Here is a 19,461-nt window from a genome sequence, read left to right as displayed (position 1 = left end):
CCCCTTCTTCTTTATCTTCTTTCAACATAAGCGTCTCTTCTTTCCTTCCTCTTATAAGTCCTTTAGAATAGGCTCACATCTTCCCCTTCTTCCTTTCATGGCCTAAGCGCACTAAGGCGTTGATAAGGGGGGACTTTTTTTTATTCTGTTTCTCTGTCTCATCTTTCTTCTCTCTCTCTCTCTCTCTCTTCGTTCTTTCTTCGTCTCTACATCTGTTTTATCTCCATTTTCTCTCCCTTCTCTCCCTTCTCCCCCTCCTTCCCATTTTCTACTAATTTTCCTCACTTCCTTGAATCCCTCTGCAATCCTCCTCCTTCTTTCTCTTCTACATAATCCCTTCCCATCTTGTCCTCTATTCCCTGAAGCTCACATTTTTATCTCCTCCTCCCCTTCACGCTTAATTTCACCCATCTCCTCTTTCTCCTCTTGATTAGGTCTCCCTCTTGCCCTTTTTTGTTGGTGTTTAGTCATCCGTCATTTCCTCATTTCGTCTTCTCTGTTTTCTTCTTTTTCTTCTTCTATCTTCCTCCTACTGATCATCTTTCTCGTATCTAGGAAGTGAAGAACAGGCACGTGAACACCAGGAGGAGGAGGAGGAGGAGGAAAAGAAAGAAGAGGAAGGGAAAGGGTATACAGGTTCCTTCCAATCATCTTCCTTCCCACCTTCTTCCTCTTTCTCCCCTTCTTCCTCACCTCCTCTTCCCCTTTCCTCTTCTCTTCCTTCACCTTTCTGCCTCTGTGTTTCTTCTTACTTCTCTTTTCTCTTGTATATCTTTCCTTGTCGTTTTTTTATCCTTTCTTCCTTCTCTCAAACCATTCTTGTCACATTCACGATTTTTCTTGTTGAGTCTTCTATAGTTTCTTCGTTTCATTCTTCTTTGTGTATTCGTTTTTCATCATTTCTGTTGTTCGTTATCTCCATTTTCATCCGTAACTCCTTCCTCATCGTCTTTATCTTTTACTACTTTTCTCAATCCATTCTTTCATATGTTCTCCGTTTTGCTACTTCCTTCCCCATTTTTGTTGTTTAATCTTCGCTCATTTCCTCTTTTCATACTTATTTTTATTTATTCGTTTTTCCTTCTCTCTATTTCGCTTTATCTCTTTTGTAACTCCTTCCTCATTGTTGTTTTCTTCGTCCTATCTACTGTCGAGTTATTCTTTCATACATCGTCAGTTTGTGTCAATTCCTTTCCGTCACTTAAACCTTCAATCTCTCCCCACCATAACACCCTTTTTTCCCCTTTCTATAACCCCATTTCCCTATTTTACACGTATAACTCTTTTATCTAATTCTACCTAATACCCTTTGCACCTTTTTCCCATAACTGCAACATCGTTCTCTGTGATTTCTCTCCTCTCTTTCCTCGGTTTTCCTTTCCCTGAGTCTGTTCTTTCTTTTCATCCTTCCCTTCACTTTCCCATCCATCTCTCATCCATTTCTCAGCATCCCCATAACACCTTTTTTTCTCCCTCACCTTCCCTCCCTCAGTCACCTTTACCTGCCCTCCGCTTACCTGTGGTGTGGCTTGATGGGGCTGTCGGTGGTCTCAGGTACAGTCTCCTCTCCTGCCTGGTCGTCATCCTCCTCATTGGTGTCCAGCAGGGAGTCGTACAACCTCAGGCCCTTTGGTGCTCTCTGGGTCTGTTGGAGGCCGAGGGGAAAAGAAGAGAAGGTGAGGTTATGGAGAGAGGAGAGGGAGGAAGAGGTAACGAGGAAAGACTGAAGGCTTAAGGGAGTGTAAATAGGGGGTGAAATTGACTATATGAAATGGCTTGAGAGAAGGAAGAAAGGATAAAGACGAGAGAGGTGAAAAGGAGAGAAAAATAGGTGCTATGTTGCTTATGGAAGGGATTGAAGTGGAAGAGGAAAGGAAAGATGTGGTAGGGGACAGGAGGAAGCAGAGGGGATGAGAAGAGGGGAGATAAGAGAAGAGGTGGAGGGAATAATGAATGACAGCGAGGGGGAAGGAGAGAGAAGAGGTGGAGGAGGGAGAACAAAGGGGGAGGAGAAGAGGGGAGAGGTACTGTTTGGGGTATATAGACAGTGACGGGGATGAGGAAATAGATGAAAGGGAAAAGAACGAAGAAGTTAAATGATAGGAAAAAGAAGAGGGGAGAGGAGAGAAGAGGGAAAGTGAAGCTTGTGGTAAGGGAAAAGAGAATTAGTAAACAGGAAAGGGAATAGAAAGGAGAGGAGAAGAGAGGATTGAGCAAAGGAAGGAATGGAGAGGAGGGAAGATAAGGTAAGGTGTTGTTTGGGGTAAGGAGTGAAGGGAATGAGTAAACAGAGGGAGAAAGAAGAGGGGAGGGAGAAGAAGGGAGAGGAGAGAAAAGGTTTGTTAGCTGTGGTTTAGTTTGTTTTCGTAAAGAGTAAGAGGGAGAGAGAGAGAGAAAGATAAAGGTGTGCGTGGGCGATCAGGTGAGGCGTAGCGATGAGGCAGGTGAGAGGCGCAGGTGTAATTGTTAGTGTTGTTGTTGTTATTGATCATATTTTTATCCCTATTTTGTTATTGATGTTATTTATATTCCTATTATTACCACCAAAACCATCATCATCAGTATCCCTATCATCAGCATTTTAACTATCATCACCACTTCTAACCTTCCTCCCTCGCTTCATCATCACCATCAACGCCATCAACACAGCCGCCTCCGCCGACGTCTTAATACAAACACACACAGACAAACACACAAACACTTCGCGGCTGTTGTAACACAAACGAAGACTAAACAGAGTAATTGCCCAGATGATGAGTTATTTGACAGCCTCTACAGCCTGTGCGTGCGTGTGTGTGTGTGTGTGTGTGTGTGTGTGTGTGTGTGTTAAGAAGTGTTGTGTTATGTTATGCATTTGAGTGATCTGTTTTTTTATTTTATTTTCGCATTTTTAGTAATTCTTTAGTGTTTTATATATTTATTTTTTGTCTGGTTTATGGCTTACAATATTAAAAGGAAAGTATTTGTAATTATTTTGTGCTTTTAGGTGAGTGTGTGTGTGTGTGTGTGTGTGTGGAACGAACAGATGACGCGGCTTTACACTCGTCCAGACTCGTCGTTAAGAATAAGCATCACGATTTGCGAGTGAGGCTTTCAGGTGGACTCAGAACTCTCTTATTTATCACGGTAAAAAAAGGAGCTCAGGAATATTTATGCGAGTCTTTTAGAAAACGTACAACTTAACAATTTATTCTTGAGGGAGAGAAGAAGTATGCCAAGAAGACTTAATAATACATCCTTTCCTGTTTATCAATTCGTGTTTAAATCAGTATGACCGAGAATTTACTTAACACCTTAACTGCGAATTTCCTACAAGAAGACATCACCAAGTTGCAGGAATGGAACAAAAAGTGGCTGCTACAATTCAATGAAGAAAAATATTAAGTCCTGTACATTGGGAGGGGATATCCAGCACACCAATACCACATGGGAAACTCCACTATCCACCAAAGAGGCAGAGAAAGACCTGGGACTATATGTTACCAGGCTACCAGTAAAAGCCAAATCCGTGCCAATCGCAGCGGACAGGTTAAGCAGTTTGAAGGGAGTTGAGTAGGACGCGAAGAATCACATCGCTTACATGAGTCCTTTCTTTATGTTGTTTTAATTAGTTACCGTTTGTTATAGTTTAATAGTATAGTTTATTTAGTCGTTTATTCGGCGCCACATGACCTTGCATTTGCGGCGCCAAGACCAAACGTCCCAGCAATCATCATCATCATCATCATCATCATCACATCGCTTACAAGATCATTACGAAAAAAGAAACGCAGCTAGAAAATTAGATAATGAAACGGTTAAATCAAATCCCTTACTACACCATGAAAAAAAAAAGAGAAATAAATAGGACGCAAAAAATCAAGTCCCCTTCAATAGATTATTACGAAAAAAGAAAAACATGAAGAGAAATAAACAGATAAAACGCCACAGTTTAAATCCTCTAAAAATGAATTCCCCCAAAAAAGTAGAAAAATAAATAAAACAAAAACTCAAAATATCTTCAAAAAACAGCACAAATAAACGAGTACAGTATTGAATAGGCCGCCAAAAATCAAATCTCTTCCAAAAAAAAAAGTGTAGAAAAATAAATGAAACACAATCGAAATACCTTTAAAAAAAATCACAAATAAACAACTACAGCATTGAATAGGCCTCCAAAAATCAAATCCCTTTAAAAAAAAAGTGTAGAAAAATAAATGAAACACAATCGAAATACCTTTAAAAAATCACAAATAAACAACTACAGTATTGAATAGGCCTCCAAAAATCAAATCCCTTTAAAAAAAAAAAGTGTAGAAAAATAAATGAAACACAATCGAAATAGCCTTAAAAAAATCACAAATAAACAACTACAGTATTGAATAGGCCTCCAAAAATCAAATCCCTTTCAATAGAACTAAAAAAAAACATACCTATAAAGACAACAGATTCCCATACAGATCAGTAACTCATAATAACTAACTCCTCAACCAACACTTTACATATACATTCATGGATGATCGGATAGCACGTCAAGGAGATCCAACACCCCATCAAGAGGATTCGAACGCACATCAAGAGCACTAAGATATCACCCTGGCCCCGCAGTGACCTCTCCGACCCCCCTAATGAGCACTGACCTTAGCGTGACCTCCTGACCTTATCACTCACCACCATGACCTTTGCCTCGACACGTGCCCTTCCCCGTCACCCACGGCACTGACCTTACCAACCTGTGCCCTCTTGACCTCTCCTAATGACCTCCCTTGTCCGCTGACTTCCCTCCCTTCTCCCCCCCCCCCCCCACTCCCCCTTCCCCTGTCAATACCTGTGGCGTCAGAAGAGGAATGTTACCCTACCCCCCTACCCCCCCTCTCGTTCTCATTTCAAGATTATTCTCCTTATAAGTAGATAAGTAAATGTATGTTTAAGTAACGATAAAATGACGTGAATTATGAATAGATTACTAACGTGGAAATGAAAAGTGAATATCGATAGAAAGATTAGGAAGATGAATGAAAAAAGAAAGGAAGAAAAAGACTGAAAAGGTAAGAGAATGGAAGGAAGAAAGGAAAAGAAAGAAAGAATAAAAAAAGGAGAGAGAAAACATATAAATAAGAAAGAAAAGGAAGGAAAACACTCAAAAACAAAGGCAAAATAAGAAATCCACACATCCCTATACTTGTTTTCCTTCAGACGATAAGAAAAATATTTAATGCTCGCAAAACTCAAAGAAAAATGTGGTAGTGACTAAACGTTAAGCAAGAAAATTTATCCAATGACTTATGGACACTGTATTGCCTTCTTCCCCTTGTGAAAGCTAACAAAAGTAGGCCTAGACCAGACCGACCCCCAATAAATATCTTGTCTTGTGAAATCTGGGGAAGTTTTGTAAGCAGTCTATCACTATTTTTGGATGCCTTGTCTTGCGAATCAACTATTATAATGAAAAATGTTTACTTATTCCATATTTATCTTTTTCTTTCCTTCTTAATTCTATAAAGGAAAATCTACACCCATTCCTTATTTCAGTCTCCTCTTTCTTTCTAAACTTAACAATAGAAACATATTATACCCATTTCCAGTCTTTTCTATCTTCCTAACTTGACAACATTTTAACCATTTTCTATTTCATTCCTTTTCCTAATATTCCACTTAAGCAATTATCCTTTTTTAAAACTTTCTTGACCTTAACCCAACCCTGCAATGACCTTATGTGTGACCTGGATAGACTGACCTTAACCTAACCTTAAAACAACCTTAGTGTAACCTGGACTAACTGACCTTGAAGTGACCTCGATGTGACCTGGACTGACTGACCTAAACATGACCTCAGTGTGACCTCGACCGCCTTCCCTCAACATTACTTTGAAATGACCTCAGTGTGACGTGGACTGACCTTGAGGTTGACCCCGTACGCCTGGTCGTAGATGGGCACCGCGGACGAGTCGGGTAATTCGTTGTCGATGCTGTTCGTCTGCCTCTTTCTCCTCAAGACGCGGCGGACAGTGATCTCGTCATCGTCCTGCGAAAGAGAAGAAACGGGAGGGGTGAGAAGTGGAGGAGCAGTGTGGCGATGGGCTAGGGAGGGGAAAGAGATGGAAGAGGAGAAGAAGAGATGGTAGTGGTGAAGAGAGAGGAGAAAGACCAGAGAAATAAGTAAAAGGGAAGAAGAAAGAGGTTTGTAAGTATAGAGAGGAGGAAAAACGATGGTGATAGGGATGATGAGAAAACTGGTGTAGATAGATGGCATAATAAAGGGGAGGTGAAAATGATGGAATGAATGTGAAGATAGTCATGTTGATGGTGAAGGGCAAAGCAGAGATAGATAATGGAGGATGATGATGGGTTGTGAAGATGAACAAGTGATGGTGATAGGTGATGAGGATAAAGGAAGAAATGATAATGCAGTTAGTGGTGAGGAAGTTGAAACGTGACGAAGGGATTGAGTGAGCTAACGGATGCTGAAGATAAAGGAAAAATGAATATGGATGAAAAAGATGAAGGAATAACGATGGAGTAAGAAGTGTTGAGGCGAATTACGGGTAAGAGGGAGAGAAGGTGATAGACGTGATAGATAAAAAGAAAAGATGTTGATGAGGGAAAATAAAGAAGATAGGGAAGAAGGGAGGAAGGTAAGGACGTGCATAGAAAAATAGGTATATGTAGAAGGTTAAAAAGGAGACATAGAGTCGGAAGAAAAAATATTAAGGTAGTGAAGTAGGAAGGGAAGGGGAGAGCGTGAATAGAAGAATAGGGAAAGGCTGATAAAGGAGAAGTGACGATGAAGGAAAGGTAATGATGGTGAGAATGGGTAGGAAAGGTAACAATGAGGGAAGGTAAAGAAAGGGAAAGGAAGGAAAGGGAAGGGGATACACACAAAAGGTGAATCTTCAGGCCTTATCAGGATCAACTGGGCCTTATAATCACACACCTGTTGTCTCCTAATGGGCTTTTTCACCTGGCTGTTTTCGTGTCCAATTTATTCCTATTCTTCCCGGAGGAGGAGGAGGAGGAGGAAGAGGAGGAGGAGGTCTAGGAAGGGTTATTTACAGAAGAGGATGAAGAAAAGAGATGAAGAAGGGCGAGTAATGATATTAGGTAAGATATGGAGATGATGGAGGAGAAAGATTGGTAAAGGAGACTGATGGTAATATTGAATAAGTACGTAATATGATCGTAAAACTCTCTCTCTCTCTCTCTCTTACACTCACAAAAAGGCATAATCTCTGTATTCGTGTACGATAAGTTTGGATATCGCTCCGGCAACGCTCTGCTCTCAAGTCACATCGCTGCCAGACGTATGACTCATTTACATAATCCTCCCTTTGTTACTCTTATTTATACTCTTCTCTTCTGTCCTTTCCCTATTTTTTGTACTGTTCTTAGGCGATTTTTTCTTATCCCCTTTTATTCTGCAAGCCGTTCCGTATTCTTTCAAATCCTTCCTTTTCTGCTTTTTTTTTCTTTACGAGTTTTAAATCTTCCTTTCAATGTCTTTTTAATCCTTTCTCACTTTTATCTTTTATGTTGTTTTTTATTTCCTTCGTTCGTACTTCTTCAAATTCTCTTTTTATCACTTTTTTTTATCTTTGACTTTTTATCCTTTTATTCAGTGTCTATTTTAATCCTTCATCACTTCATCTTTTATCAGGTTTCTTTCTTCTGTCTTTTGCAAGTTTAGTTTATATTTTCTTACGTATTTAAAGTCCATTACCTCTTTATTCCTTTTTACAATTTCTTTTCTCTTCCTAACTGGTCCCTGTCCTTCTACCACCATTCCACCATTCCTTCCACCATTCCACCATTCCTTCCACCATTCCACCATTCCTTCCACCATTCTATCATTCCTTCCACCAGTCATTCATTCATTCCACCATTCCACCATTCCTTCCACCATTCCACCATTCCTTCCACCATTCCATCATTCCTTCCACCATTCATTCATTCATTCCACGATTCCACCATTCCTTCCAACATTCCACCATTCCTTCCACCATTCCACCATTCCTTCCACCATTCCACCATTCCTTCCACCATTCCATCATTCCTTCCACCATTCATTCATTCATTCCACCATTCCACCATTCCTTCCACCATTCCACCATTCCTTCCACCATTCCATCATTCCTTCCACCAGTCATTCATTCATTCCACCATTCCACCATTCCTTCCACCATTCCTTCCACCATCTTTCCTCTTCCTTACTGATTCGTGTCCTTCCACTGCATTTTCGTATCATTATCTTTCAGCTTGTTTAATTTTCTTCTTTGGTCTAACTACTTAAAGTTTATTATCTCCATTCCTTTTTGCTATTCTTTTCTTCAAGTTAACTGGTTCCTGTCCTTCCTCTTTTGCATTTTCGTATGATTATAAGTATTGTTGTTGCTTACCTTGGGATGCTTATTTTATCGTGTGTCTCTTTCTGCAAACGGTACCTTGTGTGGGCTTGTCGATATTTGTCCTTGAGAAACTAAGGTTGGCATTGTAAGACTCTTTCGCTTCTAACATCAACTATTTCTAAAGGTCAAAGAGGGAGGCAATTGTGTTCTAATGAGTGTTTCTTTAGGTTCATGGTACAGAAGAAGGGACAGACTACCATCAGGTCAAAAAACTACTCCTGGAAATGCCCAAAAGTCCTCGGAAAGCCTTGTCAAATAGGTGAACTTCAGCGACAAAATGTTTAGTAATCCAGCCCTTTTTAAGTCCCATTTTCTCAAACATTTCGGGGGATACACACCTATAATAAGGATTCCATAGAGCTTATAGGTATTTCCATGGGTAATTTAATGAGTGTAGTGATTATTTGACAAAGCCTCTGTACCATAAACGCGAATAACAGCTCATTGGAACCCGACTAATCTTCTACGTGACATTTTGAAATATATGTTTGGAGAGCCGAAAGCGTCTGAGAATTCGGGTGTTTACTTATGATTCTCGGTAGAGGGCAGCACTGTCTGTATCGGTCCCCTTGCCTAGAACTAGCGAGTGAGCTTATAAACACAGATACCGGTTAGGCGAAACGAGGCTATGAGGCATTTGGCTAGGCTGCTGGAGCTTCTGATTCTGTGATGAGGAGAGAAGAGATGGGAGAGGTGAGGGGAAGAAGAGACGAAGAGAGGAAATGAGGGAGATGGAAGAGGCGAAGGGAGAAGAGGAGATAGGAGTGGTGAAAATAGAAGAAGAGGGTGAGGATGAATAATGACAAGCGAAAAATCAAACCTAAAAAAACGACCACAAAACACACCCTCACTCCCTTCCCCTCAAATCTTCATCTCATCCCCACAAGCCCTCGACAAAGAAGATCCCCCGCGGAAAAATCGCAACCACAAAAAACAGCCCAAGCAGTCCTTCCCGCCCAATTCACCTTATTCCAGCCCAACCGCCCACCCGCTCAACCCGCCCAACCCAGCATGATTAAACAAAATAACGAGATAATTGCTGATGTTTATTCAAGGTCTTTGTTCTTCGGCTAGACAGACAGACAAGAGAGAGAGAGAGAGAGAGAGAGCATTTTTCAAGAATTGCATCAACTCCTGACATATTTTAAGTGCCTTTAAACACGTAACAGTATTTCTTATTGCCGCAAAAACAAAGGAGGACGGAGGGAGAGGAGAGGGTGGGAGGGAGAGAAGGATAGAGTAAGGGAGACAGAGAGGGAGGAAGGGAAGGGGTAAGGAAGATCAGAGAAGGGAGAGACAGAGGGAGGGAGGGAGAGAAAGGTTGCAGGGAGGGAGGGAGGGAAAGAGACACCTAAACACTTAAAATTGTATTAGTCAGATGCAACTTAAAACAGGTGGAGGGATATTATGTGTCTACGTAGGAGGGTGACGAAGGAAGGAAGAATGAAGAGAGGAAGAGGAAAGGAGGAGGAGGAGAAGAAGAGGATAAATACCAGTAGTAGGAGGAGGAGGAGAAGGTTAGATAAATAAAGAAGGAATGCAAGAAGAGACAGAAAATAAAAAAAGAAAACATACTAAAGGGAAGGTAGGAAAGAGTGAAGAGAGGAAGAGGGAAGGAGGAGGAGTAGGAGAGTAGAATAGAGAATCCAAGAAGAGAAAGAAAACAAAGAGGAAAAAGGCAAATGAGAATAATGAGAGAAGTAAATTTTAATGAAGAAGATTGGACGAACAAGCAAACGAAAGACTGGCAAGGAAAGAAGTAAAAGAAGAGGAGGAGGAGGAGGAGGAGGAAGAGGAGGAGGAGGAAGAATGTAAATATGAGAAGGTAAAGAGGAAAGTGAGCGAAGGAGAAAGGAATGAGGAAGAGTAAGCAAAAAAAGAAGGATGAAGGAAAGAGTAAGTTATGAAAAACTATGAAAGGAAACAGAGAGAGAGAGAGAGAGACATACCATTGGGACTCTGTTGTCTTCGGATTCTAAACACAGTATATCCTGTGTTTACTAGTGACATGACTCGAATTCTCTCTCTCTCTCTCTCTCTCTCTCTCTCTCTCTCTCTCGTAAGATTTTTAGTGGGTGAATAAAGGTAATATTTATCCTTTCTCTCCTCTCCTTCTTCCTCTCCCTTCCTCTCCTTCCCTCCTTTACTCCCTCCATCCTTCTTTGTGTATTCCTCCCTTCCTCCCTCCCTCTCTCTCTCTCCCTCTCTCTCTCTCCCTCCCTCCCAAGATGTAATTAGTAACCGAAGCACTTGAAGAAAATATTTAAGGTTCGTCCATCTTTTGTATTTAATTAACTTTTATTATCGTTCTTTTTTGTTGTTTTTGTTTTTGTTATTTGAAGGAGCGACACTTTATGGGTTCTTTATGAGTTGTTGTTGTTCTTGTTGTTGTTATTGTTCTCGTTTTATTTTATTTTTTGTTTTTTTCGTGTTTTTTTTTTTGTTGTTTTGTTTTGCTGTCTCGTTTACTTGTTATTATTATTATTATTATTATTATTATTATTATTGTTCTTTTTATTTTTGTCTTTGTTTTCTTTTTCGTCTTTATTCTTGTTTTCTGTAATTTGTTCAGACGGTATTAAAAAAAAAACTGCCCATTATTTTTTTTTGTGTGTGTGTGAGTATTTAATTTTCCTTTTTCTTCTTATCTATTTCATTATCTTCGTTATTATCATCCTTTTTCTCTCCATTTCCTTGTTTTACGTAATATTTGAAGATGAGAAGTCTAAAAAAAAAAGGACTTCTATTCTTCTTCCAATATTATTACGCATGTTTATTTTTTTATCTTATTTTTGCTTATAGTATTTGATGGCACTCCTATACTGTTCCCTATTATTAGCGTATTTATTTATTCATGTAACGTGTGTGTGTGTGTGTGTGTGTGTGTGTGTGTGTGTGTGTGTGTGTGTGTGTGTGTGTGTCTTTTGCCTTCGTGTGCGTATTTCAACCCAAATCTCTCATGTGCATTCTTAAGGATCTGTGTGTGTGTGTGTGTGTGTGTGTGTGTGTGTGTGACGATGATACATTAACCTCCTGAAGGGTGTTTGCTCATTGGCTGTCACGGTCAAGGCTATTGTTGGCGCCTCCTGTTCGATTCCCGACAACACCTGCCACACGTACGACACACAGAGACCAGCTGCCAGGCGCACGATAACCTTGAATAGGATACGATAGTCTGTGATAGTGTGTGTACGATTGTTCTTCTTCTTTTAACTGTTTTGAACTTTAACTATTTTGTTCTTCTGTTAACATTTTTTTTTTACTATTTTGACTTGGAGAAAGGAAAATTAAGTGATAGAAGAAGAGGAGGAGGAGGAGGAGTAGGAGGAGGAATTATAGAGAAAAGAAAGGAGAAAAAGAGGAGAGGTGAGAGTTAGAGAAGAAAGAAGAGAAGCAGAAATGGAAGAGTAGAAATTAAGGTGAAAAACAGGAGAAATAAAAAGGAGAAGAGATGAGTTAAAGATAAAGAGGAGAAAGTAAAGGAGGAAGAAAATGGAGAATAAAAACGAATAAAAAGAGGAGAGTGAAGAAGAGGAATAGCAGGAGTTTGAGGAAGAGGAAGAAGAGGAAGAGGAAGAGGAGTGTCAGGTGAGAAGAAGGAAGTGCACATGTGTAAGGAAGTTGGTCAGGTGAGGAAGTTAATGTACACACACACACACACACACACACACACACACACACACACACACACACACACACACACACACACATTTTCTCACGACCGCCCCAACACACACACACACACACACACACACACACACACACACACACACACACACACACACACACACACACACACACACACACACACACACACATGAGCGTTTTTTCGAGTCTTCGTGTGTACACATTATGAAGCCAAGTTCCAAGTCATTATGTGTAGAGTTGAATCCTTAAAAACATACATGCGTGCACACAACTTTTTTGGGGGGGCAGGCGTGTGTAAGTGTACCTAGAAACAGACGAAGGTAAAAAAAAAAAAAGATGTTACAGAAGATAGATGTAGTGGTAGTAGTAGTAGTAGTAGTAGTAGTAGTAGTGGTTGTAGTAGTCGTAGTAGTAGGGAGACAGTTGAAGTTGGAAAAGGATAAAATAAAAGTAATTGTTATAGTAGCAATGATAATAATAATAATAATAATAATAATAATAATAATAATAATAATAATAATAATAATAATAATAATAATAATAATAATAATAATAATTTGAACAATGCATTACCATCTCCTGACCTTTATTTGACCTTTTCCTCATCTCCATGTCTCCTTCTCCTCCTCCTCCTCCTCCTCCTCCGCCTCCTCCTCCTCCTCACCGTTCTCTGAGAAATTGCAGCTTCATTCCTCCCTTGCTTCTTCTTCTCCCTTCTCTCCCCTTCCTCTCTTCCACCCTCTCCTCTCCTTCCTCTTCCTCTCCCTCCCCTCCCTTCCCTCCCCTCCCCCCCACATGCCAGGTAACGTTATGATCATTATATAGAGAAACACAAAGCCCAGAGAATCATTAGAGAGAGAGAGAGAGAGAGAGAGTGACGTAAACATTGTACTGCATTAAAGCGCTTGTTATTATTAAGTTTCTCTCTCTCTCTCTCTCTCTCTCTCTCTCTCTCTCTCTCTCTCTCTCTCTCTCTTTCTCTCTCTCTCTTTGTTATATGTAGCTTATGTATCACACTTCTCCTTCTCCTCCTCCTCTTCCTCCTCCTCCTCACTTTTGCTTGCATGAAAATAAAATAATCGTGTTCTTTATTTTGTTCTTTTATTCGCCTTTTTTCTGCTTATTGATACGAATGGCTCCTAAACTGCCTGAGAGAGAGAGAGAGAGAGAGAGAGAGAGAGAGAGAGAGAGAGAGAGAGAGAGAGAGAGAGAGAGAGAGAGAGAGAGAGAGAGAGAGAGAGAGAGAGAGTGTTTATATGGTGGCATTGATTGTTGTATTCATTGTGTGTGTGTGTGTGTGTGTGTGTGTGTGTGTGTGTGTGTGTGTGTGTGTGTGTGTGTGTGTTCCTCTATTTTTCTCTTCTTAATATCACTTTTTTCTTTACTCAGTTGGTCATCTTTATTACGCCTTTTAATTCACACTTCATTTTTTTTTCTTTAGTTTGCCATCTTGACATTTTCTTTTTCTTTTTCTCCTCATCTTTCCTTCTTTTTTCCTCTTCATTCTTTGTTGGTCAGATTGCTTCCATTTTGAGATCATTTTAATCTTTTGTCCAGTGTCCAGATTTTTATTTTTTTCCCCGCTGTACTTCCCGTTTCTTTAACTGATTATTTATTCATTTATTTATTTACTATTTATTTTATCTTATTTTATTTTTATTTTATTTTATCTTTTGCTATTAATAAAGTTTCTCAGTTACCAGAGGAAGTAAAAACAATACATACTGAACACGCAGCTGCCATTTCCCGGATGAAGAATCTTTTTGGTGTTTCGAACCTTTTAAAGCAGTAAACCTGAACCACTAAATCCTGTACCATTTATACTTAAGCTGCGTGGTAGATACTAAATTCTATGTACCATAATAAAAAGTATCATTTGTCACAAGATTTCTATTGTTCTGATTCTTTAAAACAAAACCTGCTATTTGCCTAAAGAAGCCCCGTTAAAGATGCATTCCGAACCTTTTGAAGCAGTAAGTGAAGCTTCAAAATGGTACAATAAAGCGAGTGGGTAGCAAATAAGAAAGAAAACAAAACAAAAAAAGGAGAAGCAGGAAAGTGGAAATTAAATATGGAAGCATGAAATAGGAGTGACGGGAGGTGTAATTACTCGCTTGTGTGTGTGTGTGTGCGTGTGTGTGTGTGCGTGTGTGTGTGTGTGTGTGTGTCAAGAGGGAAGACACACACAAGGGGGGGCAATTGCACGCAGTATTGTCTTTCGTCATGAGTGTGGGTGTGGAGGCGTGAATTGCGTGATTGAGTGTGTGTGTGTGTGTGTGTGTGTGTGTGTGTGTGTGTGTGTGTGTGTGTATAAACGTGACATCATAGGGTGTGTTTGTGCGTGGGCGGTTTGTCAAAGGTCGAGAGAGAGAGAGAGAGAGAGAGAGAGAGTTAAGTTGAATAGAGGCATCAGTCAAGAAAGAACAAACAGAATGACACTCCTCCTCTTCCTCCTCTTCCTCCTCCTCCTCCTCCTCCTCCTCCTCCTCCTCCTTCTCCCCCAGAACGCCTCAACAGGACAATAATAACACAAGGCCGTGCGTGAATTTATTGATATATTCGTGTTTTGCAGAATTCAGGTCAGGAGGTGAGATGTGTAGGATTTATCTGTCTGCCTGTCTGTCTGTGTGTCTGTCTGTCTGTTTGTTTTGGGTGGCTGGGTGTCCGTCTAGACCTCTACCTGTTTTATGGGTCTGTTTGTCTGTGTGTGTGTGTGTGTGTGTGTGTGTGTGTGTGTGTGTGTGTGTGTGTGTGTGTGTGTGTGTGTGTGAATCTGCTTCTTTTCCTGATTTCCCGTGTTTTTTTTTTGTATGGTTTATAATTTATGTTTTTTTCTGTGTTTGGTTTGTGTTTTAACTTTTTTTTTTGTATGGCCGATTTTTATTATCTGTAAGGTTCGTTTTATCTATCGTTTGTGTTTTATCTGTATGGTTCACGTTTTATGTTTTATATGTGGTTTATCTCTATGGTTCTTTTCTCGATGGTTTACCCTTTAAATATTGTATGGTTTATAGTTTATCTACATAGTTCGTTTAACATGTTTGTGTGTGTGTCTATGGTAATCTGTATGTTTTATGTCATACCCATTTTGTTTGTATTTTATCTCTAGAGGTTTTTTTCTATGTTTTATGTGTTATCTGTACGTTTTATGTTTTAGCTGTATGGTTTATATTTCTGTATGGTTTATTTCAACTGTTTTTTGTATTTCTATTTATGGCTCTCTCTCCTGTCTGTGAATAATACCGTCCATGGCTACCTGTCTATTCACCTTTTAATGTCATTTTGTATGTGTATAGATTTGCCTGTCTCCTTTCTGTCTTGGTCTGTCTACCCGTTTCCGTCGACCAGCGAGCCATATTATCGTACTTAAAACATCGCGATTATCAGTTCCAGGGCCCGAAACTTTCCTACCCACACAGGTAACGAAATTCCAGTTAAAGTTATCGTTAAAATCATTACTCATTGGTGTATGTTTGCGAATACGACGTGGCTGAGTGCGATAATTTGGTTACGCTGCCGTCGACGTATATCCGTACAGGTTCACGGTTAGCTAGATCATCATGTCTGTCTGTCCGTCTTTTCTGTATGACTATACGTATGTCCTTGTGCGTGGCTTTATATATCTGTGTGACTGTGTGTTTTGCTCTCTGTATGCTGGTGTCGCTATCTGTCCGTCTGTCTTTTGTCTTCTCTGTCTGCGTGTATGTTTTCTCGTCTACTTATTTGTTTGTTTGTCTTCGTCTGTCTTGTTAAGCCTCCCCTTCCCGCCGCCTGTCAGCTGATTATTACAGTTTATTGTTTTATTTTCTCGCTGTCTCTCCCTCTCTTTCTTCTCCCGTTTCCTTGTGTCTCTGTTACAAGGTTCGTGTTTGTCTATCCTTATCCCTTGTTACTGTGGTGCTGCTTCTTCCTCGTGTGTGTGTGTGTGTGTGTGCGTGTGTGTGTGTGTGTGTGTGTGGGTGTTGGGGATATTGGATGAATACTAATGGATACTTGAAACTATACATATATAAATACATACGCAGAGAGAGAGAGAGAGAGAGAGAGAGAAACGTTTCCTTTTCCACCTGTTTTCATTCTCTTTACACGTTTTCATTCTCTTTCCCTTCAATGATTTTTCCCCTCCACATCTCGTCTGATTCCTTCGTCTCCGTTAGAATATCCAGCTTTTTTTCTTCCTCTCCTCTTCACCTCCCCTCTCCCTCACATGAAACGTTCCCTTTTGCGTCTGTTTCCATTCTCTTTCCCTTTACTGTTTTTCCTCTCAACCATCTTCTGATTCCTTCGTCTATGTTGGAATATTTAACTTTTTTCTTCCTCTCCTCTTCACTTCCGCCTATCCTCACGCGAAACGTTCCTTTTTGCATATGTTTCCATTCTCTTTCCCTTTACTGTTTTTCCTCTCAACCATTCCCTCTGATTCCTTCGTCTTTGTTGGAATATTTAACTTTTTTCTTCCTATCCTTTGCGCCATTACCCTCCCTCACAAGAAACCTTCCCATTACACTATCTTTCCCCTCCTCCACTAACGATTTTTGCCTTACACCATTTCGTCTGATTACTTCGTGTTCCTTTATTTCTTTATCTTTACTTATTTCTTTCTCTCCTCTTCACTACATGGAGTGGAAAAACTTGGCGGCTTTTCCGATATCCTACGCCCCTGTCCACCCAGCAGTGAATGGGTACCAGGTATTAATCTTGGGTTGTGTCCCGTCTCCTGGGGTCTGTTCCCTTCTCCTATAATTCCTTCCCCCTCTTGTCTCTCTCCGGCATATGACCACAGATGTTGCGCCGACTAAACGAAACTTTCCAACTTTTTCCTCTTCACTTCCGCCTACGCTCTTAAAACCTCCCCTTTTCCACTTGTTTTTTTATTTTCCCTCGTTTTTATTCCCTTTTCCTCTAATGTTTTTTCTCCTCCGCCACTTCGTTTGATTCCTTCGTCTTCGTGACCTCCACCTTCACTCCACATCCTCCCAGAAGTGGAAGAAGGTGACCCACATCCCTGGAATGCTGAGTCACCTTAATCTCTCCACTCCTCCCTCCACTCTTCCCTCCCTTCTCTCTTTTTTTCTCTCTCTCTCTTTTCGATTTTATTTTCTTACCTCCCACTCGCCTCACTCCCACCTTCCCATTTAAACTTCATTCCTTACTTTATTTCTTTTCTCACCTCTTTTGTCTTTCTTCTGTTTTATTTGTTTTCTTCCTTCTTCTTTCCCTCCTTTCTCCCTTTTCGTCTCCTCTTTCCCTCCCTTCCTTCCTCTCCATTTGCTCTCTTCATTTTTCCTTCCTTTCTTTCTTATCTCCTTACATCCTTTTCTTCCTCCTAATTTGCTTCCTTCATTCTCCTATTTCCTTCATTCCTTTTTCTGCTCCCTCCCTTTCTTTATTTACTTTTCCCTTCATCCTTACTTCCTTCCTTCATTCCTTCCTTTCATCCTTTTCTCTTCCTTTACTTTCTTCATCCTCATTTCATTCATCCCTTCCATTCTCTTCTGTTTCTTTCTTCATCATTCCATCCTTCTTTCCTTCCTTCCTTTTCTCTTCAGTTCCATCATATTATTTTCTTTCTCGTTCTCTCTTCCTTCTCTTCATTTCCTCCCACTTTTCCTCGCTCCTACATCTCCATCTTCCCTCCCTCCCTCCCTCCCTCCCTCCCTCCCTCTTCTTCTTTTTTCCTCTCTCTCTCTCCATCTCTCCTTTCCCGTTATTTCTCATGTTCCGTTTTCATCCTTCTCGCCTTTGTTTTCTTCTCGTCTCCAGTCTTTTTTTTTTTTAATTTAATTTTCTTGGTTTCTTTTGCGCCTGACTCTCTCTCTCTCTCTCTCTCTCTCTCTCTCTCTCTCTCTCTCTCTCTCTCTCTCTCTCTCTCTCTCTCTCTCTCTCTCTCTCTCTCTCTCTCTCTCTCTCTCTCTCTCTCTCTCTCTCTTTTGTTTTTTTTCTCTCTCTCTCTCTCTCATTATTTTTTATTTTGTTTTCATCGTTTCTTTCTCCATTATTTTTATTTATTTATGTGTGTTTTGCTCTCTCTCTCTCTCTCTCTCTCTCTCTCTCTCTCTCTCTCTCTCTCTCTCTCTCTCTCTCTCTCTCTCTCTCTCTCTCTCTCTCTCTCTCTCTCTCTCTCTCTCTCTCTCTCTCTCTCTCTCTCTCTCTCTCTCTCTCTCTCTCTCACTGACACGCAGGTAAACAAGTTCCTTCAGTGATTGATTTTCTCACCTGTTGGACAAGCATCGACAAGGTGTACATGTATGTGCGTGTGTGTGTGTGTGTGTGTGTGTGTGTGTGTGTGTGTGTGTGTGTGTTGGAGGTCAGGTTTTCTTTATTCATTTTTCTTTTTTTTCTTTTTTTTACAGGTAAGATGATGTGTGTATTTCTATGTTTGTTTTTCCACCTAGAGAATAATAAAGAAAAAAGAAAAAACAAGAAGAAACTATTAAAGGTATGTTTGGATGACGAGCAAAGTCTTAGTGATATTTTTTTTTACAGACGAGAAGAAATATTAAAACAAAAAAAAAACATACGAGGTTATAATAGAAAGACAACGCATTAAACTAGACTAAAACACACACACACACACACACACACACACACACACACACACACACACACACACACACACACAAATAAAACAGATAAACTCACCCAACATTTTCCAATATCACTTTTAAAATCTATACTCTTATCCTCCTCCTCCTCCTCCTCCTCCTCCTCCTCCTCCTCCCCCTTTAAACTCCTCGACAACCCTCCTCGCTATCTGCCTGTCTGTCTTTGTCCTTTCACGCACTTTTTAACCCCCGCATCGCCTCGCTGAGTGGTGTGTTTAGCTCGGCTGTTATCAGTGTGTGTCGCTCTGTCTGTCTTGAACGGGAGGCTGCGGCGGGGACGGCTTGTTGATGGCTTCTTGGATAACCCTTGTGTGTGTGTGTGTGTGTGTGTGTGTGTGTGTGTGTGTGGAGAGAGAGGGAGAGAGAGAAATGTAAGTAGATAAATGAGTAAAGAAGGAAAGAATATAAATTGTAAGTAAAAATGAAAGAAAAAGAAAAGAAAAAAAATGAACAAGCGATAAAAGAAAGATAAATAGAAAGATGGAAAGAAAAGAATTAACAGAACACGCCCAAAGTAAGAGAGAGAGAGAGAGAGAGAGAGAGAGAGAGAGTCTTTTACTTTGAATTCAATTGCTTTCTTTTTCTTGTTTTAATTAATTCGAACGCAAGAAAATTGGTTTGCTTCGTGACTGCTGAGAGAGAGAGAGAGAGGTTCATTTCTCTATTTCATCATTCTAGAACGCCGTTGCGACACATGTTTCGAGTCAGTGTCAGAAGCTTCACTCAAATGGACACCTGTCAATTGATTGGTGTGAGAGAGAGTAAGTGAGTGAGTGAGATAATGGCTTAGATTCGAGCTACCAAATGCGAAGCAGTGAACTCTTTTT

At 40.3% G+C, this 19,461-nt stretch overlaps 1 protein-coding gene across 7 annotated transcripts in view; it reads right to left on the bottom strand.

Annotated features, from left to right (window-relative positions):
* LOC127008674 (protein eiger-like) overlaps positions 1-19,461 on the bottom strand; it is a 62,422-nt gene that overhangs the window by 18,478 nt on the left and 24,483 nt on the right. For all 7 annotated transcript variants that reach the window (XM_050880979.1, XM_050880982.1, XM_050880976.1 and 4 more), the window contains exons 2-3: positions 5,879-6,004; positions 1,518-1,645 (exon numbers count right to left, since the gene is read on the bottom strand). In XM_050880979.1, the coding sequence (XP_050736936.1) occupies positions 1,518-1,645; positions 5,879-6,004 (254 nt within the window). The remainder of the gene's footprint in view (positions 1-1,517; positions 1,646-5,878; positions 6,005-19,461) is intronic.

The sequence above is a fragment of the Eriocheir sinensis genome, chromosome 38, assembly GCF_024679095.1.
Source record: "Eriocheir sinensis breed Jianghai 21 chromosome 38, ASM2467909v1, whole genome shotgun sequence".
Taxonomy (NCBI): Eukaryota; Metazoa; Arthropoda; class Malacostraca; order Decapoda; family Varunidae; genus Eriocheir; species Eriocheir sinensis.
Note: the sequence above shows the minus strand (reverse complement) of the source record. Positions and strands in the feature narration are given on the sequence as shown.